The following is a 25287-nucleotide window of genomic DNA, read 5'->3' on the forward strand; positions in this document are numbered from 1 at the left end:
AAAGAAGGATATATTGAGGGAAGGTTTCCCCCTCTCAGAAATTAGGAAAAGAGCAAGCAAGAGTCTTATCATTATGTTCTCAAAGCTCATGTACTAAGACATTTGTTCACCAGTGTGAATGCGGGTATAAGCAACATACTAAAAACAGAGGATGCTGCAATAATCTAGGAACTTTTCCACTCCTCAGGTTGATGGTATGCTTCTGCCACTGCAGATTATTATCCTGAACCTGTTTTCTGTTATTTCTATGCAATTTACTTTCCATTGTAGAGGAAAATATATACTGTATTTTTCGCCCTATAGGACTCACCGTCCCATAAGGCGCACCTAGTTTTTTTGGGGGGGAATAAAGGGGGGGAAATTATTTCCCCTTCATTTTTGGAGGGGGAAAAGTGCGTCCTATAGGGCGAAAAATACTGTATACATATTGGGGTCTGGCTGTGGAAACTGTTGCACCAGGTAGCTGGAGGTTTGCAAATGCATAAACCATCAAAAGTTGAGAGCAGCATCTACTTTTGAATGAGACTGGGCTGAAAATGCCTCTCACTTAACTGGCAAAAAAGATTTCTTTGAGAGATAAAGGAGCTGCTCTAAGCAGTAGAATCCTGACAGCATTTCTCATTGGCAAAATAGTCCAGTAGGAATTACCCAGGGGTATTTTGTTTTTGACTTCCTTTACAAAAGGAAAGATGTCTACCTCCATGGCCAGCTTATTTTTTTTACTAGATATTTTAAAAATGAGTGACTGTAGCTTTCTGTCTCATATCTATCATGGGAAACTCTTTCTCTGAAAAACGCTAGAAATTTCTCTCTCTGCAACTTCAGAAAATTTACCAAAATGCCACCCCCTCTCCACCCCTCCACCCCCGCCCCCCAAATGTCTGAGCCAACTAACTTACAGCTAGCACTACTTTATAATATGCTTTTCTGTGTGCACTCATTAAAAGTTACAAAAGGCATTCATATTTCCAGGTTATTCCAGTGAAAGTAATGGGCAATATTTGCATTTGAATACATACAGTAGTTATTCATGTAGTCCCTAGAAGCAAGTATAGCAGAGATGCTCTGTAGAGCATCCATGTTCAGAACATGCAGTATAATATTATGACAGGTTCTCTCTAGTGAGCTGTAAGAAAACAGAAGTACTCCATTTCTGCTATGAACCAACATAACTACTTAATCCATTTTATTTATTTAACAAAATCTCTAAACAGCTTGATTGTAATGAAACCTCTAAGTGTTTTGTTTATATTTTACATGAAATAATTTTAATGCCAATCAAAACAAGTCGTTAAAAACTTTAAAGAAATCAGTAAGGCAATAAGGCATGAAGGGGCTTGACTGAACAAAAATGTTTGAAGCAGGTGCTGAAAAGCTACCAGAGAAGTGGCAGGGCTAAAATCAAGAACAGGAGCCAAACATCTAGGTCTTCCCTGATATCATGCTCAGCCCCTCCGATCCAGCTGCACCTTCCCCTCCCCACTACCACTGATATTGGGGGCACATCTTCACAACTTCCTGCTTCCTTGCCTACCTAGGCACATTGCAGCACCATCATATGGCATCACTACATGCAATTGGGAAATTAAGTTCATGGATGATATACTAAGGCCTAGTAGTAGGAGCATCGTGCACTCTCAGGCCAAAGGTAAAGGTAAAGGTAAAGGTACCCCTGCCCGTACGGGCCAGTCTTGACAGACTCTGGGGTTGTGCGCCCATCTCACTTAAGAGGCCAGGGGCCAGCGCTGTCCGGAGACACTTCCGGGTCACGTGGCCAGCGTGACATCGCTGCTCTGGCGAGCCAGAGCCGCACACGGAAACGCCGTTTACCTTCCCGCTGGTAAGTGGTCCCTATTTATCTACTTGCACCCGGAGGTGCTTTCGAACTGCTAGGTTGGCAGGCGCTGGGACCGAGCAGCGGGAGCGCACCCCGCCGCAGGGATTCGAACCGCCGACCTTTCGATCGGCAAGCCCTAGGCGCTGAGGCTTTAACCCACAGCGCCACCTGCGTCCCCTGCAGGCCAAAGGTAATAACCACTATAACACTCTGTTTCCTCTGTCTCCCTCAGAAGAAAACCTACCAAACCAAACTTTGCGAGAGCACAATCTTTTACCTTGGATAAGGGTCACAGGCCTGTCTGTCACCCACAGTACCTGGCCTATGGGGTGGGGCAAGGGGAAGTCATCAGTCAATATATGGGATCCCTTGATGTGCCCATTTCAAGGGTGACCTATGGCAGAGTCTATTATACTGAGGCAGGCTCTGGAGGCACACTCACACCCCAGCTCTGTCTACTCAGCCAGGAATCAAACAATACCCCACACTGCAATCAGCCTGTTACCTGCAGGCAGGTATCTTACAGGACAAACAAACTGCTGTAGTAAAAAACCCAAAAAAAAACCAACCCACCTACTCTTATTGGCTAGGAAAAGCAGACCAGGCAGGGGTAGGATAGTACCAAGCAGCCCTTCCCTGATTAGTCCTCCTGTAGGTCTAATATTGTAACTCTGGTACAGAGGTATCTCAGTTTACGAACTTAATCCATTCCGGAAATCCGTTCTTAAACCAAAACCATTCTTAAACTGAGGCACGCTTTCCCTAATGAGGCCTCCCGCTGCCAGTGCCCTTCCACCATTCAGATTCCATTCTTAGCACAAGGTAAAGTTTTCAAATCTAGACACTTATTTCTGGTTTTGTGGAGTTTGTAAACCGAATCATTCATAAACCAGACTGTTCTTAAACTGAGGTACCACTGTATTACTGATTAATTAACTAGCACCTAATTAACAGCAAAAAATAGAAATAAAACATAAACACAGCACTGCTCTTCTCATTTCAAGGGTTTCTTCTGATTTCAGAATAAAAGAGTTTTAAAATGCCCTGTTGGTAATCTAGGGCCAGTGCTCCCTTTAGGAGTGATAATGTCATAAGAGCCAGATCATGTTGTAGGAGCCCATATGACATCTCCATTGTACTTTGATGTTCCTGGGACAGAAGGGCAGGTCTATGTTATGTATTCAAGCTTTTAGAGTTAGAAGAAATTTGGTGGTGAAATGGTGCTGCCGCATATACATGCCTTAGAACTGACTGATGTAGAGCAGTTTGTCTCTGCTTCCATTGAACTCAGATGACCCTAGGATAATGGGAGTCATTGAATACAGAACAGGAATGGAGAGAAACAAAATATTTAATTCTAGTATTTGGATGCCACAACCAATCACTTCTCGAATGATTAAGCAGATCGGAGAGGCTTGAAATACAATCCCATGTCCAGGGGCGTCCTTTAAAAGCTAAAATGAAGTTGGAAGTAACTGGACATGCTCTCCACCTCCAAAGGCCATTGTGGCATGGCACATCAGTGTCAGATAGCTCTTAAAGAACCAATTATGGTTTTCCCATGCTGTGCCAGTTTCTCATATCTTCTGCAGATAGGGGTTGAGCAAAATGGAAATATGGGAATAGGGAAACCCTTTCCCCACGTATAGCACCAGGTAGAAATGTCTGCTAGCCAGTAATACAAATAACTCAGTATGTAGCTGTACAGAGAAAGTGGATTGTTCACATCCATTGTCTGCTGTGAACCTTTTGCCTGAAGAGTTGGTCATGAATTCAGATTTCTGTTGTGACTGGTTGTGTGTGAAAGCCACAATTGTTTTGCTGCTTATATTGCCAAATTAGGTAAGCTATAAGGAAAGCTATAAGGAAAGAGTATAGTTTACTCACAATGGTATAATAAAGATGTCCCTGAATTGAGAGTTCTGATCTTCTGCATCAGCAGAAGTTAATGAAAAAAAATACTTGCCTTGTAACTTCCTCCGTGAGAATAGTTTTGGTCTATTCCTAGCACTTAGCAGTTTGTGGTTTGTTTTATTTTTTAATGTGAAAACAAACTAGAAAGTATTTGTCTGCAGTTTTTACAAACTTTGATTTTTTTAAAAAAATCACTTTTTGCTTTGCTTTGGATCACAATGAGAAGTATTCATTAATGCAACCAGCCCAGCGGCATATAAATATATACAGTGCTTGTCAATTTTTAGGAGCCATATTTTGATGTAACATACATGTTTGTTTTATTGCTAGATCTGGACTTCTAGCCTTAGGAAAGCCTTTAGACAGAGAAAGCACCGATCGCTACATTTTGATTGTTACAGCCTCAGATGGCCGACCAGATGGGGTAAGTTTCTTGTAGAAATATAAAAACAAGTTTCTGAGACCTAAACAACAGGGCACTGAGAGCAGCGCAGCCAGAACAGGGCAAGTCTTTGTTAAACTGTCTATAACCCTCAGTAATTCCCCTTTATGTTGGGAGGTTTTGTGTGAATGCCTCCAATGTGCTGTTTTGGAAATAGAGCCGCAACTGAAATGATTTGTGTCACATCCTCTGACCTCCCATTGTTTTTTTAATGGCCAGTAGAGACACTGCACACTGCGAGGGACATCCCATGGGGGACATCTTATGGCTGTTCCAGCTCCCTGGGGCCAGGACACTGCCCAAGTCTCTCACATATCATTTTTGAACATTTTCCTTTGCACTCGTAACCTGAGATACTTGTTGTGCCATATAAAAACATTTTACCAGAATCTCTACAGAGACTTTGCACATGGCAGATATAGTTGGTTCAATTTCCCCCCTAGCACTGGGGAAATCATTTTGAAAATGTTGTGTGACAAATCATAAGGAAAATTGTATCAAATGTTTTCTTCTACTAGCTATGGTATAGAGAACATTTTTTTACAAATTAGGTTAGCTCTTGAGATGTTAGGAGGTTTTGCTTTCTTACATTATTTGTTATCAATGATGATGTAATTGACTGCTAGTGACAAGTGATCTTTCTTAATACTAAAAGTTAATCTTCCATTTACTGCCTAATACTACATTTCTCTTAAATGATGTCAACATATCATGGATAGTAGTCTTTCTTTGGATCATGGTTCCACTTCTTCCACCTGAAATGTGATAGTAGTTCATACTTGCTACTGTAAATGAAGCATCTTTTTGGGGAATTGAACTGTTGCTTATAATGTAAGATTTCAGTAGTGTTTATAGTGCTAAAATTAAATAATGAAAACATTTATGAGCAATGAGTTGCTAGTAAACCGATACTATTCTCTTAACAGTGAAATTCATGTGCCTTGTTTAGATACAAGTGTCCATAAGGAGGCAAGCTTAGAGAGGAATTATATATTATGAATGACAGAGGACTGCCACAAAAAAATGGCAATGTTGTGTCTTGTTCTCCTCTTAAAAATCAAGGGATACTCAATACATGATATTATGTTTCCCTATCTCATAAAGCTGCAGCCAGTGGAGTGGACCCAGGGAGGATTACAGCATGATAATGTCACACAGTGCTGCTGTTTTGAAAGTACGCTTGTGTCTGCCATAACATTTCATTCTGCACTTTGGAGACTACAGGCTGGCTCACATGTGTAATATTGCAAAGGTTCTATGCCACCTCCAATCTCTGCTGAGAAGTAGCAAGATTCCAGGGGAGTTCTATGCACTCAACCAGGGTCATGCTTCTGTAGGGAATTAAGATGTGGCAGAGACTGTCTTTAAGACATATGGTTTATATTACACACATTTACACTGGAAGCTTTCAAGGGAGGGAATGCAGAGTTTACAGCATTCACAATTCAATGGGGTCTTGTTTCCCCAGCAGTGCAGCACTGGCTTTCCAAGGCATCCTAAACTTAATCTCTGTGCCTCTGTCCCAGCCTGCCAAGATGGTTTTCTGACCTTCAGCCTCCACATGGAGTTCTACCTATTCCCTATTACTCCTTCTACCTATACTCTGTTACTGAATGCAATTGTGAGAAAATGTGACAGCTCTTTCCATGCTGTAAGATCTGTGATGTCTTTATCACACATTGAATTCATCACTTGGTAAAGGATGCCTGGGCAAACCAGCCTCAGGCAAAGCTTCTTGGCTGACAAATGGCACAATCCTTTACCTAAACCTTTCATCCTTAGCTTTGAAATGTTATTTTTTCTCCACTGGCTCTACGATATAGTCTGGGGGTCCCAATCTACCAAATCCCTGTTCTGTGCCTGTCTGTGGAAAGCCCATAAGGAAGATTATTTTGATGTATTTTTCTCTCTCTATCTTTGGGAAGATACTCCCCAGGGTGGGAGTGGGGATTGGAATACCAAACAACTCAAGTAAGGATTTTGTCAAGTAAGCAATGAGCAAGAGGCTAGATTCTGTCCTGTTGTTCGTTGAACTTTCCTGCAAAGTCCGTGTAGATTTCATGTTTTTATTTCATTATTTTCTTGTGGATATTCTTGTGGAAAGGAAAATGCTACATGAGAAAAGCAAAAATAAACATATATATGCACCTTCCATCTAAGGACTTTGCATGCCTTCTCTGTTTAGTGCACAAAGAGTTTTCTCTAATGAAGATATAACTCAAGGGGTGGGGTGGGGAATCTGTCCAAGGTTCAACCTTCCGTACATTAGCTCTTGGATTTTAGTACTTTTACCTTTATATCATTTTAAACAGAATGTTTGGTGAGCAGAAAAAAATATGCAAATTTCTAAGACTTGCAGTTGCATTTATAGGAGCATCAGCAAGACTGTAATGAGGTACAGAATGGGAGCTCCTGCTTCAGTTGCTTCATCCTGGCTAGTTAACTGTCACTGTGGTTACACCTTTTCATGGGAAAGGTCACATTTGCATCTTTGCTTCTAATTACTGCACTCTATTTTCAGCCTGTAGCTCCAATACATAAAGTAAAAGAGGAATGTATTGAGCTTTCCATCAGTAGGATGTAGCATCCAAGTGTACAAGTTCAGGATATTCCCTTTCTTGAACCCCCTGGAATCTCATATCACTTGGAGATTGGGGTAATGGTACAGTAGGAAAGTCTGTTGTTGTTGTTTAGTCGTTTAGTCGTGTCTGACTCTTCGTGACCCCATGGACCAGAGTACTCCAGGCACTCCTGTTTTCCACTGCCTCCCGCAGTTTCATCAAATTCATGTTTGTAGTTTCAAGAACATTGTCCAACCATCTCGTCCTCTGTCATCCCCTTCTCCTTGTGCCTCAATATTTCCCAACATCAGGGTCTTTTCCAGGGAGTCTTCTCTTCTCATGGGGTGGCCAAAGTATTGGAGCCTCAGCTTCACGATATGTCCTTCTAGTGAGCACTCAGGGCTGATTTCCTTAAGAATGGATAGGTTTGATCTTCTTGCAGTCCATGGGACTCTCAAGAGTCTCCTCCAGCACCATAATTCAAAGGCATCAATTCTTCGGTGATCACCCTTCTTTATGGTCCATCTCTCACTTCCATACATCACTACTGGGAAAACCATAGCTTTAACTATACAGACCTTTGTCGGCAAGTTGATGTCTCTGGTTTTTAAGATGCTGTCTAGGTTTGTCATCGCTTTTCTCCCAAGAAGCAGCTGTCTTTTAATTAGCTAGTGGCTCTGAAAGGGAATGCAGATCCCCATCTTTACTTCAAAAGATGATCCAGTTCATTCAGTGGGGTCCAAATGAGCACTGTGGTGCAGATGTAGATACACATCCAAGTGTGCATGTTTGGAAACCTTATGCATGGCAGATCTCCCTTGCTTGATCAGGGTATCATTTATACAAGGCTATCAGTGTATGTAGACAAAGGTGCTATATATTCATAGCTTCTTTTATACTCTCATAGCTGAACATTTTAGGCTTTGCCTAAAATTTCCCCTCCCAGTTTTCAGGTAATTTCTTTTCTGTGACTCAGATGCTATTTAAATCCATACATTCGCCTAATATTCATTTTAATGGCACATAATTCTATCATTTTGCATTTCAATAGCAGTAGCACATTGCAAAAAGCATCCTGTTTATTGTCTTCTTCCCTTGGGGGAAAAAAAAGCTCATGTTCATCCAATTGCTCTGTTACTGGGATATTTTACTTGCACATGCACAATTACAGCCTTTGTTGAACTTTTAAATGATAACATAATTTATCCACAAAACAGTTTTTGAGTCTTGTCTTCTGCCACTGCAGTTGGGTAGGAGAGCTGGAAAAAAAATCTCATCTGGCAACCAACACGCCCCTTTGGTTTCCGATAGTACACGGGTAGACAAGTCTAAAAAGCCTGGGACACATGCGTCAACCAATGCACCCCTTTGGTCTCAGATTACTTTTGATACTGTCAAAAATAATCTACAGTGCACACTTTGGATGTGTGTGTGTATAAATGTATCAGCTCTCCTACCCTATTAACGCAGTACCTTCTAAGTATCACCAGGTATAATGTAATTGTGATAATCCAACTCTGTAGCATTCATTTGTATAATGGTTTTAGATAGCTTAGTGTTTTGTATGGTTTCTAATTTGCTTATATTCTTATGGATGTTACCCTTATGGTGAATGGTGGAATACAAATTTCAATAATAAGCACTAAGTATCCTCCTGTAAGGTAAAAACATCTGCTTCATAATTTTATTTCATTTTTCTTGCAGACATCAACTGCTACAGTGAATGTGGTTGTAACAGATGTAAATGACAATGGACCAGTCTTTGACCCTTTTCTGCCAAAGAACCTTACAGTACTAGAAGAGGAAGCCAATGCATTTGTTGGTCAAGTGAGGGTAAGTCTGTTGCTAGCAAAGGTGAACATACTGATTTGAAATTGTCTGTAAATGAATTAAAGCTGCCAGGTAGTCCAGTGGATGACGCCAATTTATGAAGTTGTTTTTAACTACATATCTCAGTAGATATAATTTGCAAATAACCCCTCCCTGCCTACCAACCCACCATGTGGCAAAATCCATGCATGAACTGTTGGGAATGTGAAATGCAGTGTTGCAAAAGGGACAACATGGATACTAAACCCTTCCTGTCCACAGCTTTCCTTGGTATCTGGGCAACTGTTCCCCATGAAACCAACTTCAAACCTCTCCTGTATTGCTCTCATAGTACTTGGCTAGAAATGAAATATGTTACCCATATTTACAAACTTCCCTCTAAATTTCTTTTCTGGCCCACATTGTGATTAAGGCTGCAGTCCTAAACACTACAATGTAAGCCCTATTTAATGTAGTGGGATTTCCTTTGGAGTAAACATGTGATGTTAGAACCACTTCACTTTTTGCAGAAAAATAGGAGGTACCAGTTTGATGACATCTAAAATGGAGCCTTTGTTTCTCATCTGTGAAAAGATGCCTTCCACAAATGTGCAAATCCAATTTTGGAATATTAAGTAAGAAATGTGAAAACAGTGTTCATAAAATATTCCAGAACAAAACTTGAAGTGAGCTTACACTGTTTGAAACTGGGGTAAAATGTTGGCTGGTGGATTTTTTGACATTCTATAGGATATAGTCATGTCATTTTAGAGTAGCAATAAGCATCTTTTTCAGTCTGTTTTGTGTTCTGTCAGGATGCTGTCAGTGTATCATTTCAAACAACAAAATGCAACTCATTCCTTAGCTTGGGTAGTAGAATAAAATATATCAGTCCTCCAACACATCTCTATCTTCTGTGTCATTGTAATTTTTAAATCATGCAAAGTGCTCTCTTCACTGAAGCCAGAATTGTCATCTAGTAGTAAATATGGAAATAACATGAAAAGTGTTGGCAAAACTTAACTCTACTCTTCTCTTCTCTTCTCTTTCTTTCTTTCTTTCAAGAAGCTTTAGAGTGGTTTGCTTCCCAGCCAGTTTAATTGAGCCATACACTTAGCTGCGCACAAAGAAAAGATAAATAACAATGCAAATAAAAAACTGCCTTAATTTGAAAATGTTGGTTGCAATTTGAGTTTGATTCCTTCAGTTGCTTTGTAGATCTAACAAGCAAAGAGTAGACATCATGATTTGTAACTCATGTAGCATGAAAAGCTTTAACATTGTCAAAAGGAACTGAAGTCTATAGTCTTACTGAGAATTGGGTCCTCACCCACCCCAACCTCCACATGTCCAAGTGTTCTGTTGCAGACAGCTGAATATGCATAAGCTCCCCAGTGCAAGATGTGTCTCTTCCATGAAGGGATCTGTCCATACAGAAGACTATGCATGCTTGTATTTACATCCACAGGTTCTGTGCAAGCAGGACACTTGAAGGTAGGGTAGTGATGAATTACCCTTTAATTAGTATTCAGTTCTCTGCAGGGCACGAGACTTTAATGACTGGCTCTATTAAAGAAAATTAAGAAAAAGGAACAAAAAGAATGCAGTAATTAAAACCAGCATGACTGGGGGCATAAATTATTAATTCCCCACTAATTGTTCAAATGAACTGAGCAGTTAAATGGAAATATATCATTTATCCGCTACTCATGCTGAACAGGAAACAATAAAGGGAACGGCAAGGAGGAAGCTTTTAATTAAAGGCACAGTAGTCTTTTGTTCAGGAGCCTCAGCAGAGCTTTGCCAGTGCACACCTGACACTTTAAAACAACAACAGCACATCACAAATCAGTCTGAAGAAACAAGACAGCTCAGAAAACTGGAATGGAACCATTGTTGGGTAAAGGTAAAGGTACCCTTGCCCGTACGGGCCAGTCTTGCCAGACTCTAGGGTTGTGCATTCATCTCACTCTATAGGCCGGGAGCCAGTGCTGTCCGCAGACACTTCCGGGTCACGTGGCCAGCGTGACAAGCTGCATCTGGCGAGCCAGCGCAGCACACGGAACGCCGTTTACCTTCCCGCTGGTAAGGTAAAGGTAAAGGTACCCCTGCCCGTACGGGCCAGTCTTGACAGACTCTGGGGTTGTGCGCCCATCTCACTCAAGAGGCCAGGGGCCAGCGCTGTCCGGAGACACTTCCGGGTTCCCGCTGGTAAGCGGTCCCTATTTATCTACTTGCACTTAAGAGTGCTTTCGAACTGCTAGGTGGGCAGGAGCTGGGACCGAACGATGGGAGCTCACCCCACCGCGGGGATTTGAACTGCCGACCATACGATCGGCGTCCTAGGCACTGAGGTTTTACCCACAGCGCCTATTGTTAGCAGAGTGTTAAACAGGTCTTTCCCACCTGAATGTAGATATCCTTGCTTGAGTTTTTCTTTTGAACATGCTGCTGAAACTGAAACAAGAGAATTTCTGACTGCATAGTTCCTTGGAAACTCCAAGCTACATCAATAAACCTCATTGCATATTCAGAGCCAATAGAAAGTGTTAATATCCTATGAAGTAAAAGAGCTCACAGCTGGTATCCTTGTAGGTGGTGGCATAGGAAAACCCCCTGCTGGGAATGGGGGAAGGCAAAGAAGATTAAAAGAAGAAAAACTAAAAAGGACGTCTCAAAGTGTTGTGGATGCATTTCATATCCTTTAAACTCCACACAGTACTTACTTGACTGTGGAAATTGGAGTTGTACTAGATTCCCCACTGTTCTTTTAATTTTATCATTGGGATCCCCCAAAGTCAATTTTTGAATGCAATTCCTTTTCTTCTTTTTAGAAGGCCACTGTGAAGCAGAAAGATTTGAGAGTTCAAATGCATGAAACTGACAGTGAAGTTCAACCATATCAAACCACTTTTCTTATAGCTATTGACTTATCTTCTGTAGAACATTAAAATATTTTGATCAAAAATTATATCCGAGATGTCTTGAGAGATCATATTTTAATATTTACAACTAATCCATTTTTAAGAAACATGAGTGTGGATCACACAATTCCCTGGGTTCTAAGCAACCATTTATATTGCTGGTGGGAAAGGGGACATAGTGATGCTGGAGAGGCCAAGTACATTTCAAAACTATGTTGAATTTGAGATTCTTAGGACTGGAAATAAGAAATACTATTATTTCAATTCCAGTTCCAGTTTACAGAGCTCTTTATTCTCAATCACGTTAACAATTTGTCCAAAGTCCATTCAGTAACAGCAGTGACTAGGCTGTGACCCACAAGACTCTGCTCTCAGTCTTGATGAGACCTTCTCTGAAGACAGAAGGGGGAGGATCCTGTGGTGGGCATTTGTGTGGGACCTGATACCCTGTGCCAAAACCAGAGCTGCTTCCCCAGAAAACACCTTGTCCAAAGGAAGGGGCCGCAATACTGGGCTTCCTTACTTCCTGGTGGTGGTTTCCCATCTCAGCCCTGGACCATTCCCATCATCACAGAGATTTGAAGTAATGTGGCAATGGCTGGTCTGGGCTGATGCTTCATCTCCTCCTTCTTGGTCCTATTATTTATTCTTTGAATATGCATGATCTATTTTATGCTAACATTGTGTGGCTCTTGTCTGTCTTCTTTGGCCATATCCCACTGGGTAGCATTTCATCTTCAGCTTAAATAATCCAAAACTAATGCTACTGGTCCACCATTCTCCTTTGAGTCAAAGAACTCCAATATTTCAACCCAGATTCCTTTTTGTTTCTGATTGTGACCATGTCTACACCAGTACAGGCAAAAACAGAAAGAAAAGATAGTCGCCAACAGAATAATACAAGAAAATCTGTGGCTCATAATGTCTAAAAATTAGAATGATTGGAAATTGACCAGACTCCTTTATCTTCTTCCAGTTCACGGTCCTTTCCTATTGTGATGTGAGAGAAATGACCACAGTCCTCCTCTATTCTTTATTCTGTATTGGGAAGGGAGAACCTTTGCCCAAATGTCAGATCCCCTTGTGGCTTACCTTCTGGAGACCACATGCCAGCAATGATGGGACTAACACAAAGTAGATAGGACTGTGCACTTCTCACACACATCATATACACACACCTTTTCATACATTCTCTCTCTGTTTTCAAGTCTTATTTGCTGGATATGGGTATGATCTTCATGGAGATCACGGTGCATAGACACTCTTTTGTTTCCAGCTGCAGTCCACAAAGATCCTCCCCGCCCCCCATTGTGACAATTAGGCTTAAAAACAGTGCACCATTAAGGCTGGCAGGAGCTTTTCTTTCCCCAAGACTAAGTACTGCATAGGGAGTGATTTTTGGTGGTGGCACCTGCAGTGCATGAGAGACTCAGCCCTTCTCTTTTCAGCTGTGATCCCTTCCAGGAAAATGACACCCCATGGTTAATGGGAGCTTCCAGTTACAGCCAACTGAAGGCTTCCCTCACCAGCTTAATTGCTGCCTGGGAAAATTTGGAATGTGTGTGTTGTGGATGGCTAACCACTGTGGCAATTAAGCTTTAGAAATGTCCACTGGCACCAGTGTAAGCTGCTTCAATTTTATTTTTAATCAATCCTGTTTGCTGTGTGGAGTGGGTGGGACAAAGTGGGGAGATGCTGGGGCCAACATTCAGTCCCTTGGCTGAAAATTCCCAACCACTTTCCATACAGTAACTTTGGGAAATCTACCAGGCTTGTCTGCTTACACTCTCCTTCCACACACCGCTTCCTAAGTTCTTTGGTTCTTTTATTATCCTGCAACAGTTTATCACATCATAAGGGCTGGGTAATAAATACATAATTGTAACCTGCAGGTGACCTTTCTATTTATGCCTTAATTCAATAATACTCTTTGACCACCTTTGGAGAGAGAAGCCTTAATTTCTGAACTGGGCATCAAACTCACAGAGGGATTAGGGGGGGTGATATTGTGTAAAGGGGGGGGGATAAAATAGCAGTGTAGAGTACAGAGTACACTCTCTGGCTTTGAAATGTTGACCAAATAAACTGAATTTATAAGAAAATTACAGCATATTCCCTAATGTTCTATGAAATTGAACTATTACTTCCTAGGCAGGGATCATCCCGTTCCTTGGTTATTTTTCTTAATGTCACAGTGGGAGTCCTTGAAGGGGGAAGAGAGGAGAATAGATTATGTCGGAATTAACTTCCTGAATTATTCATAATTACAAAGTTTGAAATATTTTCCATTTTTAAGAAGCTACTTCACACAACGGGGCACAGCATGTTACATATTCTGCTCTGACATGTGAAATGTAAAAATGCCTACATCCCTTTGCACTGAATCTCTTTCTCAATTAAGAATCCATTGGCAAGTTTAATCTTTGGGAAATAAATAGAAATGGCTAAGAGCTAAGTGCTCCCTTTTGGTATGTGTGTAACATTCCTAATCCTTCCCTAGCAGGGGGTTTTCAGAAAGGCACTCCAGAAAGAGGTACTGTAGGTGTCATGTAGACAAAGGACGCAATACCAAGTTAAAATGCATTTAAATCCCAGTGAAACTATTGGGACTTAAAAGCACAATAAAGTTCTTACACTCTTCTGCTTAGGTATGTGAAGGTTCTAAGAAATGGAATATACACCTTTACATGGATTTTGGAGGGTTCTTATGTTATTTTAGGTAGTTTAGTTTATCAAGCTACACCTTAAAATAACCACCTGTGATAACTTTTCAAAACTAATTTATGTGAGTGCTTTGCTGGGAAGTGCATATTTTTCTGAGTGCCAATTTCCCTTGGGTGATGGAGGAAAAAATGTTTCTGTAGTGGAAGATCTAAGTTTCCCTCCACCCCCCCCAAACCCCCCCCCCCTTATTTCTAAGATAATTCTCACTTTGCTGAGCTTAGTTGTGCTGCATTCTGTGACATAGGGGTTAGAGTTTTGGACTAGGACCTGGGAGATCAAGGTTCAAATCCCCGTTTGGCCAAAAAGCTCACTGGGTGACCACTCTCAGCCTAACCTATCACACAGAGTTGATGTAAGGGATAAAATAAGGAGGAGGAGAACCATGTATGCCTTAGAGGAATGGTGGGATATAAATCTAACAAATAATAATTAAATAATTATCTTCCCATTCAGATGTGGGGTTTTTTCCACTAGTTGAAAGGTTTCATTAAATATTTAATTCCACATCACTATTTAAAAATCTGCAGCTTTGATCAAATGGCTTTAAAAGAAAAGCTAATTAAACAGAAAACTGGATAAGGGCCGGATTCATTGAGTTCTCCTGTTGACACAGGGATTTATTCAAGGAAAGTCCAGTTTAAGAAAACATCACCGGCACTTTAGAGAACATGATTTCTGTACAACGCACTAGTTTGCAGTTGGCCATTACTCTGGATCCAGTCATTTTTACAGCACCATGCCTCATTAGAGTTTTGTGGGTGATTTATGTTAGCATGATGAAAATTGCCTGGTCCTTGCTACATGAGCGACATTGCCAAAAGATAAGTGCAGCAGTGGATGTGTAGCTTTCTGCACCTGCAGTTCTCTGGACTGGGCTTCTTGGTTTAACTGAGGCCTGCATATAGTTCCCCTGTAACGGAATGTAAGTGTTATTCTTGTAATTGCTGTGAATAGGTTTGAGTTCTATATTTTAAATTTTGTGGAAGAACTAAATGTCATTCCATTAGCCTTTAGGGCAAAACAGATATGTTTAGAATGGAGTCAGTTATTCCAATTAGGATAATGGAGAAAGTGCAGACTGTAGGACAGTGGCAATTTAATGTTAGTATTTGGTTATCAGCATCATGGAAATGACTAGTTGGCACACATTCAGGTTCCTGTTAAAATATGTGGTCACACACATGTCTGGTTTACAAGTATACAGTTGTACTTTGGAAGTCGAACGGAATCCATTCTGGAAGTCCATTCAATTCCAAAACGCGGCTTCTGATTGGCTTCAGGAAGCTCCAATCAGAAGCCATAGAAGCCCTGTCAGACATTCGGGTTCAGAAGAACATTCACAAACCGGAGCACTCACTTCCGGGTTTGTGGCGTTTGGAGCCAAAATGTCTGAGTACCAAGGTGTTCAGGATCCAAGGTACGACTATAGAGATAGCAGACTTCAATCTATAATTCTAATTATAGATTATTGCTATTTATTAAATTTCTATCCCGCCCTTCATCCAAGGATTATGACAAGATAAAAACACAAAAATATACCATAACAAAAAATAAAAACTATATACCCCATGCACCCACCCACAGTTTAAAAGTCCATAGATCATTAAATTAGTCAAAGGTGTGGGAGAAAAGGAATGTTTTTGCCTGGCGTCTAAAGATATGTAATAAAGGAGCCAGGCGAGCCTCACCAAGGAGAGCATTCCACAAATGCTTTAAACTAATAAACCTGAAGATTTTTTCGGCATTCAAACTTCTTGGCACATTTTTGCTCCAAATGTTAAATTCCATATCTTTAAGAAAGGAGAACTTCAGTAAATTTTCAGAATCATACTGCTGCATCTCTCTGGGTATCTCTGTTTGCTTAGTATCTGCTTAGTGTAAGGTCATTTTATTTTAAATTTTTGTGCTTTGCTGCAGTTTGTTTTTCATGCTGTGAAAATTCCACATGCCTTGCCTCTGAATCCAAGGTATTACACTATGTACATTACAAAGAATGGTAGTCAAATAGATCAGGCAGTAGCAAATACTGTAGAAACTTCAAAAGAACTGGCTTGTTACAATTCTGATTGTGTATAATGAAAGTACAGCCCCAACAGCACATATCATCACCCTCTTCCTTTGTTACAGTCATTGACAAGATGCAGCTGTTGGCAGAGAATAAATTTAAGTTTTTGCTTCTAGAAAAAAAGAGGGGAAGAACCCTAATTCATATTTATGCAGAGCTTCATTCTAAACAGGCAATGTATTGATTCAGCATTGAATATAAACAAGCCCACCTCCAGATAGGAGTAGACAAATATTAGCAGCGTTTATCTATTCTCTTATGTGAGAATTCTGTGAATAGATATTAATTTAATGATACTGATCTGTAGCCATTATGGACAGTGGCCTGCGAAATCTGGCTGCGTTGATGGTGTATGATCTCAATCTGTCTTTCATGCTCAATGTCATGGATCTCTTCTCATCTTCTACATATAATGCTGCTACTCCTCCCTTCCTGTTTAATCTACTCCTTTTGAATAGTTTATACCCTTCAATTTCTACATTCCATTCATGAGTCTCATCCCACTAGGTTTCAGTAATGTCTGTCATATTTGTCTTCCTGTATTAAGAACTCAAATTCTTCTTGCTTGATTCCCATACACTGTGCATTAATATAGAGACAACTTAAACCCTAAGTTATCCTTCTACACGCAGCTGCCTCCATCCCTCTCCAAAGGTAGTCACATACCACTACCATATGTCTCTTCCTTTTCTTGGGAGTGGCAGAAATTGTTCTATGCACTGTATCTTCCTTCTATTGCCACCCCAGTGTGTTCTGAGGTCTGAAACTACTGTTTCTTCCATGGCCGAGAATCAGTGTCCAAGGTGATGGCATGGAATCGATTTTACAGCAGCCTGCTTTTTTCCTAAAAAGCCTGCTTTTTTATGTCACGTTCTTCCGGGGAGTCATCTCCTGCATTGTCAATCTCCCTTCCACCTAAGGGCACCCCACCTGCATTCTGTTCCAGGACAGCCCACTCTGGTCTACCAAGAATTTCCTCATCTTGCCCAATAGCGCCAGGTGTGGATAAGTGGGCCTCAAGTTGCTGTACCTTCTCTTCTCTTCTGGCAAGGCAAACAGTGAGCTAGACTTGATGGGTCCAGCAAGGCAATTGGGAATATAGGAAACAGACTTATCTGAAGTCAGTCAATTGGTCCATTTAGTTCAGTATTGTCTATACTGACTGATGGCGGCACTCCAGTGTTTCAGACGGGTCTCTCCCAGTCCTACCTAGAGATGCCAAGGATTGAACCTGGGAGCTTCTGCAGGTAAAACAGATGCTCTACCACCTTGTCATTTCCCAACTGTTATGTTCCTATATTTTTATCTCCTCCCTTGAGCATGAGTCTTGGTTTTCTTTCTTTCAGCTAATTCGGGGTATGTAGTGTAGTAATAGGGTCATAGGCTTTTTCGAAACCTTCATTTACTTTTATAGGCTTCTCACAAAGGCTTATTGGAGCAAAAATTGCTCTGAACTTTTCAAGTGAAGAAAATGGCAATAATAATAATACTTTTGGTGTGTGCTGGTGGTGTTCTTTTAACAAATGAAAATTCTCTTGTTACTTGGGGGCATTTCCGCTTTCTGCTCCCCTGATAAATTAAGAGCTACATGTTTATACAACTTAACTTGGCTGTTGAATTTTAGACAGCGATAAATCTTTTTTAATTTACTATTGTCTTAATGGGTGTTGGTTGTAATCCAGTTAGCAGCTGTTTAATTGCTTTCATGTGGCCCTTGTTTAAAGCAAAACTATCTGAGCACACACATTGGCTCCATGGATTAAGGCTTTGAAGATATAGTGTTCTGTCACTACTCCCTCAGCTAAAATCCCCACAATGTATTCTGTCTTTAAAAAAGGAAAAAAATATTTTGCAACAAGGTTTAAAAAAAATGTTTTTAATTTGTACTCTCTATGACTAGCTACCGTTAGCAACTTTTATTGCAAAACTCCGGTGCAGCCAGTCTTGGGAGGCCTGGCCTAGATTTCCAATCGAACTGTGCATCACAAACATATTTACCCAGTAGCAGCTGGCAGGGCTGCGTGGTTGGAACTGTGTTGCTCTCCCAGCATCCCAACACCGCACCTTGCTGCTGAATTATCAAGAGGGAGAGGCGCAAGGAAGGGAGCTTGACATGGGCAGCCACAGTGCTGAGATCATGAAATTCTCTCTGGCCCTGAGACTGCACTGAGCCAAATGGCCTCCCCCCCCCCTCCTTCCCTGTCTCCCCCTTCAGAAATGGCAACAGCACGTGGTGTTTTGAAGCCAAGAGAACACATTTCCCCATCTGTGAAAGGGGAATAACAGAGATCCACCATATTATATACATTTTTATGACAAGAGCCTGCTTATATGTGTTGCTACCATATCCAAATACCTACTAGGATTGCTATTTTTTGCCCCTGATGACCAGTTACTCTTAAGACGGGCAGAAATCTGATAGATGTTGGATGGAGAAGCAGATAGTCTAGTAGTAAATGTTGCACCTGCTGAATGTGTGTCTAAAATGATTATCTTGGGGCACAGATCCTGTTCCTCTAGCAGCAGCCTATCAGGCAAAAATGTAACCTGTGCAGCATATGCTACTGTTGTACCTGAGCCCCCCATCCCAGTGAAAGCAGCTTCTTTCAACTCTCTAAACATTAACACTTATATTGCAGAAGCCACAGTAGGCACCACATAGGCACCTTTGATAAGGTGTTGTTTGCAAGCATGTGTTAACCTGAGACACAAATAAAGCTGAAACCACCAGTGTTTATTGTGTTGATGTAGTACAAAAGAGAAACAAGTGTGTGATTTTTATTAACCATTTTAATTAACTTTTAATTGATTTCCATGAAGATAAATGGTTTCATTATTATGCCTCCCACTGAGCACCATGGCAGGATATTAAATGTCTTTGGAAACTTCCTGACAGTAGTGCTGATAACCAGGGACTTTTATGTTATGTAACAACTTGTGGGGTGTTATCTGCAGGCTTTTAGAAATGTGCACAAATGAAATTGCCTTACTCAAGCAGGCATTCCCTTCTCTTATGCAGCCAAGTTACTTATGCCTTGATTTATTTAAGGTAAAGAGAAGAGGAGGTGTGGTGTCACATCTGCTGATATTCTGAGTTCTGTTCCTCTTCTATGGTTCTAATGGAGTAATGGAGCAGGGCTGGCTGTGGGCCCAAGTAGGACTGGCAGCAAGTGACCAAAGGAACAGAGTCGAGGATTTCATTCACCCTGGCAACTAGTAACACTCAGCAGAAAGTGGAAGCAGGCAGAGTTTCTTTCTTTAGATTGTAGATATAATTCAAGAGATTTGGGGGAAAGTGTGGACTTTAAGGAAATGGGTCTGTATGGAGTATTGTACCGGCTACTGTTTATTTATCCTTACTGCTTAACTATTCGTTGCAGGTGTGGACTTCCTGGCCTTCTTCTTAATTCTTGGTCCCTACTTGAATTTAGCATCCCTGCATCCAGTTTTAGAGCAACCCCAGGCAGCTATGTAGGCTTATATTTGCACCTTCATACGACCTTCAGGGACCTTGATTTTTGGAAGCTGGATTTCTGTCAAGGAGGTTTGGATTAGTGGCCCTGGATGCCCATGCTTTCTTAGGGTTGTGGGGCTATGAACCTGATATCAAAGAATCTGAATTCCTTCCATTAGCCTGATAAGGGTCTATTTGTGCTACAAACTCCTGATTTCATGTTTCTTCCCCACCCTTATCTTTTAGGCTACTGACCCAGATGCTGGAGTAAATGGTCAAGTCCGTTACAGTTTGGCAAACTTCAACAATCTTTTCCGCATAACATCCAATGGCAGTATTTACACTTCAGTGAAGCTAAATAGAGAAAACAGGGACTATTATGAACTCATTGTTGAAGCAACAGATGGAGCTGTGGATGCCCGCCGTACAACGTTAACTCTGGGAATCAAAGTTCTGGATATTGATGACAACAGCCCTGTGTTCACGAATGCCTCATATACAGTGACTATTCCTGAAAACCTGCCCCCGGGCACCGTCTTTCTACGTTTAGAGGTAAAAGAGCCATGAGTTCCCTGAATATTTTCTGTGAAGAAGAATATATCTTAATCGTATTGCATCAAAACCAGTCCACCTAGTTGGCTATCTCTTAAAAGTAAAAAAATTAAATTAGTTGAGAGAGTAGGGAACAAAAAATAAAACTTCTAATCATTTATTTCTGGGATTTATATTAAGTTTTTAACCTACAAAAGGCAGTCTATAACACTGGCAGTCTTCATAATAAATTAATTAAAAGAAAGATCATCAATATTTGAAATCAGATTAATACTAAAATATCTCGAGGCACCATTAGATCTTCTTCCCCACCCCAAAATGGTACTTTAAAAAATTGAATTCCTGAATTATGACTCCTTATTAATCTCAGCATCTCTTTGAATTTAATAAAGTCTTCTTAATAGAATCTAACTCCTTTCTTATGGTACAGATACAGTAAACTACAGGAAAAGGGAACCTGTGGCCCTCCAAACACTGTTGAATTTCAACTTACCCACAGCCCCCAACAACATGTCTAATTCTTAGAATGACACAATCCAGAAACAGCTGGAGGTTCCCTGCCCCTGATTGCACCTTGAAGACTTCTTGAAATTCAGCAACTTATTTTAGCTTACTTACTATTTTCATGATTGTAAAGCAAAACTTTTATACCAGCAAGAGAAAGCATATGCATTATAATTGCGGGGTCTGAAGGTACTCCTGGATTTGTTCAAGATGTGCGCAAACCCATTTGTCCAAAGGAGAAAGAAGATCTTGGTGTGCAAAGAAATTCACATGTGGTCATTAAATGGATGAGGAAGCTGTTGCAGCCAGTAGAGATCTATATGCATCTTCAGACTCTTGCAGTACAAACAGGTTGCCTGTAATCCAGTGCAAGATGCTTCCTCCTACCTCCTACCCCATTTTTCATGCCAAGTCACAAAACTGAAAGGGGGGGGGGGGATGCAGTGGCCTTATAAACACAGGGCAAAATAGCTGACCCCCTCCTATATAGCTGCACAGTGAACAATTGCAATATGGTTCAGTGGCATAGGAGTAATTTAATTCTCAGGTTCCTGGGGAGGGAAGAAAGCACTATATATGTAGGCATATCAGCCTCCTATTCCAGGTAAAGGACAATGCACACCAAGGTGTGTGGGGTAGAGAAAAGAGCTCCTTCTGTCTCTATGTCTGTCTCTGTGGGGCTGTGTTTTCATGGAGGTATTGTGCCTACAGTCTGGAGTTCAGAAGGACAGAAGTGCCTGTGTTAAGATTTATTGGATCCAATATATTGTGTTAATTGATTTTTTATATTTTTTTTAGGAAAAAAACTATTTGGGGAAATGTAATTACTCAGATTAAATTAAGCAATAATACTTTTTGGCCTCCAAAGTGGTGTTGGTGGTGTTTTTAAATGAAATCTGTGTATACTGCCTTTGCTGGAAGCCAAAATAATGTTCTTGATGTCTTCTAGGCTAAGGATATTGACCTTGGAGCCAATATTACCTATGGAATACGAACCCGGGAAGCGTTGCAGTATTTCTCATTGAACAGATTTAACGGGGACCTGTCACTTATAAAGTCCTTGGATTTTGAGTCATTTCCTGACCCAGATGCAGCATTCACTTTTTTAGTGGAAGCCTTCGATATTGGGGGAACAATGCCTCCAGGCCTTGCTACTGTCACTGTGAGAATAAGGGTAAGAGTTAAAAAATTCCTATCTTCTAACTTAATTAGCTGTATGGTACCATTAAACAGAGACCCAAATGTATTTTTGCAGAAGCAGAGGCACCCAAGAGAAAACCTCTTCTTTTCCCTACAGTTTTATAATATTCATTCTCTTTCATTTGCATATATCTGCAGACGTTATAGCAGGAACTTGTTCACATTTAAAATGTACAGTACTAACAAATATAATTGCTTTGCAAATGTACATAATTACAGAGCTATGCCTTGGCTCCTAGATTTGTGAGTTACAATATTAGATTGGTGAATCCTTTAAATTCCCCCAAAGATTGAAATAAACACTCAACAGAATTGTTTGCCAAAGTAGCAACATCTATATTTCAGTTTAAGTTCGCATAAACCCATAGTTTTATGAGCCTCGCTTATAGATCAACTGCTTGTACATGCTGCATTAGAATTTCAATTTCTGCTGTCACAAGCTCCAGCTTTCCAAAAGAAATGGCCGTGTGAAAGCTGCTTTTTCATTATAAATATTTCTTTGTTCATAATTTAGTGCGGGATCTTGTTACTTTATTCTTCCTGCTTTTTAAAGACATTAAATTATTAAGTGTACAATCAATACATTTTAAGTGTAATGGTAGCAATGTAAATTGTGAACATGACCCAAACACATGCTTGAAATGTATGCTCTTCATGGGGTTGTGATTGGCTGCTGTTCGTTGCTAAATGCACATTGGTGGCCCATTCCACATTTTCTTGGAATGGGGAATGACCCAGTAGTGGCACACATGGGGCAACTGCAGAGGTGCTTACTGGATGGCCTGCAGCAGGGCAGTGAAGATGTGTTTATCTGAAAGGGGCAGTGTTTTAGCATCTTTCATCTCTGCAGAAGATACAGTGGTACATCGGGTTAAGAACTTAATTCGTTCTGGAGGTCCGTTCTTAACCTGAAACTGTTCTTAACCTGAAGCACCACTTTAGCTAATGGGGCTTCCCCCTGCCACCGCGCCACCAGAGCACGATTTCTGTTCTTATCCTGAAGCAAAGTTCTTAACCCGAGGTACTATTTCTGGGTTAGCGGAGTCTGTAACCTGAAGCATCTGTAACCCGAGGTACCACTGTACAAGCTTGACTTATTTCTTTTTCATTTGTTCAGTGGTTTTAATCTAAACTATTGGTAGCTGGGTTCAGTTTGTCAATCTTCTTGCTGTGGAATGTTTCAACTAAATGGTGGTAAACGCCTGAAGTAACCACAGAAGAGTGAATATTATCTCAGCCAGAATATTAACCTAGTCCGATGCCAGAGTATTTTACATACTCTGTACAATAGGAACATTAAACTGTTCCACATGTGAATAGTACCAGACATACCTCTCTCTCTCTCTCTCTCTCTCACACACACACACACACCGTTTTCAGACATTCAAAAGAAAGCGTAAGGGCTCAAACGGCGTATGGTGTTTCAGGAGCACACACCAGCCCTGCCCCCCAATATCACTATCTGTTCTTTTTTGTACAGTGAGCAGAAACCTCTGTGGCAAGAATCTAACTGCTATCAGCTGAACACAGTTAGAATTGCCCCTTCAGTTGGGAACACTGATTGTATAAGATTCCTGAGTTCAGGAAGGATTCTGACCACGTTCAATGGGCCTTGGTGGGGAACATACAGATCTGAAGTAGAGCCAGGGTATTAGAGGCAGGGCTTGTTTGAACAAGACACACACCTTATTTTTATGCTTCTTATTTTTCATCATTTAGCACACTTTATCCTGTGCATCATTTAGCACAGATTACTCTTCCTTTCCCGTATGTTCTGTTCACTGATCATACTTTACCTCCTTTCCCATCTTCATTTTGGGCCATTTAATGGTCTTCTGAGCAGTGAGCTTTTTCTCCTATATCTTCTGTTGTACATAAGACACTGTTGCTGTTGGTTAGGGTTATGTTGCTATTAATGAATTATATCCTATTAGGTATCCAACTCAGAGTAGACACGTTGAAATCAACGTGGCATGCCTATTGACTTCTCTGGTTGTACTCTGACATAGTTATATACAGTGCAAAAAAAACACACCTCTCTAGTATCTGAGCTGAGACAATTTGTATTTTCATTTGTGGGTTTTTTAATTCTCTCTCTTTAAATTTTTTTGATTTTGAGCATCATTTGAATGCATACTATTGCTCTCACATATTTTCATGCGACCTCTATTAATGTACATATTGGTGTGTGCAAAAACCTATCTCTCAGGACCAGTAAGTGACTGAATTGTCTTAAAAAGAGTCCTTAACAATACACCCAGTTTGGACGTACATATCTCAGCTTATTAAGCCAAGACATGAACTAGCTTTGTTCAAGCAAGTTCTGCCTTCATGCCACCCCTTCTTGGCGTGCCATGATCAAAAACTTCCTGGGTTAAATAACCATGGTTTTCTGTAATATCTGAACAAAGAAACTACGGGGCAAACCAGGAATACAAACTGCAGTACCTTGTAAACATAGTATTCTGGTTACATAGTAACAGAAAACTATGCTTAGTTAAGTAGTCTACAATTGTGCTACATGAGGAGCAATGAGAGAGTCCTAGTGGGGCAAGGTTTGTGCATACAAACAAAGCCAATGTTTTTTATCAAATGAAAACATTGGCTGTTAGCACCTTAGAGACACTGTAGATAAAAACGTTTCCCCCAAAAAGATTAAAGTAAAATATTGCTTGCTATTAAACTAAAACATTGCTTGCTATTAAAAGTAATATATTGCTTGCTATTAGCAGTTGTATTTAGTGTTTGTGGTCATAATTTGTCTTTGTAGTTGTACTAAGACAACAGGATGTGGTTATTGGGAAAAGTTATTATGTAGCTTTCTTTAGAAATTATTGTTCTGACATTTGTGTACATGCCAGACCACTCTTGTCTGATTTTTACTTTGTAACATTGTACAAATGAACATGGAAAAAACAAGTCTCACTGCCACATGTACTATGGGAGAAACAGCAAGGGGGAAACTATGTCAGAATGCTCACATCCTTGTGCATGTATGAATTTGCATATTGACAATCTGGAAGGTGTTCAGAGAAGGGCAACCAGGATGATCAAGGGCCTGGAGACAAAGCCTTGTGAGCAACGGTTGAAGTAGATGGATATGTCTAGCCTAGATATGAGGAAACTAAGAGGAGTTATGATAACCATCTTCAAATATCTCAAGGGCTATTGCATGGAAGATGAGCAAGCTTGTTTTCTCCTGGTCCAGAAGGTGTGACCCGAACCAATGGAATCAAGCTACAAGAAAGGAGTTTCTGACTAAATATTGATGGACTTCCTCAGAAGGTGGGAGTATTCTTCC

General features: G+C 40.6%; 1 protein-coding gene across 19 annotated transcripts in view; it reads left to right on the forward strand.

Moving 5' to 3' along the window:
• Positions 1-25287, forward strand: part of PCDH15 (protocadherin related 15) — a 647566-nt gene that overhangs the window by 493694 nt on the left and 128585 nt on the right. For all 19 annotated transcript variants that reach the window (XM_079976223.1, XM_079976213.1, XM_079976221.1 and 16 more), the window contains 4 exons: positions 4082-4175; positions 8459-8587; positions 19977-20282; positions 21736-21960. In XM_079976223.1, the coding sequence (XP_079832349.1) occupies positions 4082-4175; positions 8459-8587; positions 19977-20282; positions 21736-21960 (754 nt within the window). The remainder of the gene's footprint in view (positions 1-4081; positions 4176-8458; positions 8588-19976; positions 20283-21735; positions 21961-25287) is intronic.

Source organism: Podarcis cretensis, assembly GCF_951804945.1.
Source record: "Podarcis cretensis genome assembly, chromosome: 5".
NCBI classification, from domain to species: domain Eukaryota; kingdom Metazoa; phylum Chordata; class Lepidosauria; order Squamata; family Lacertidae; genus Podarcis; species Podarcis cretensis.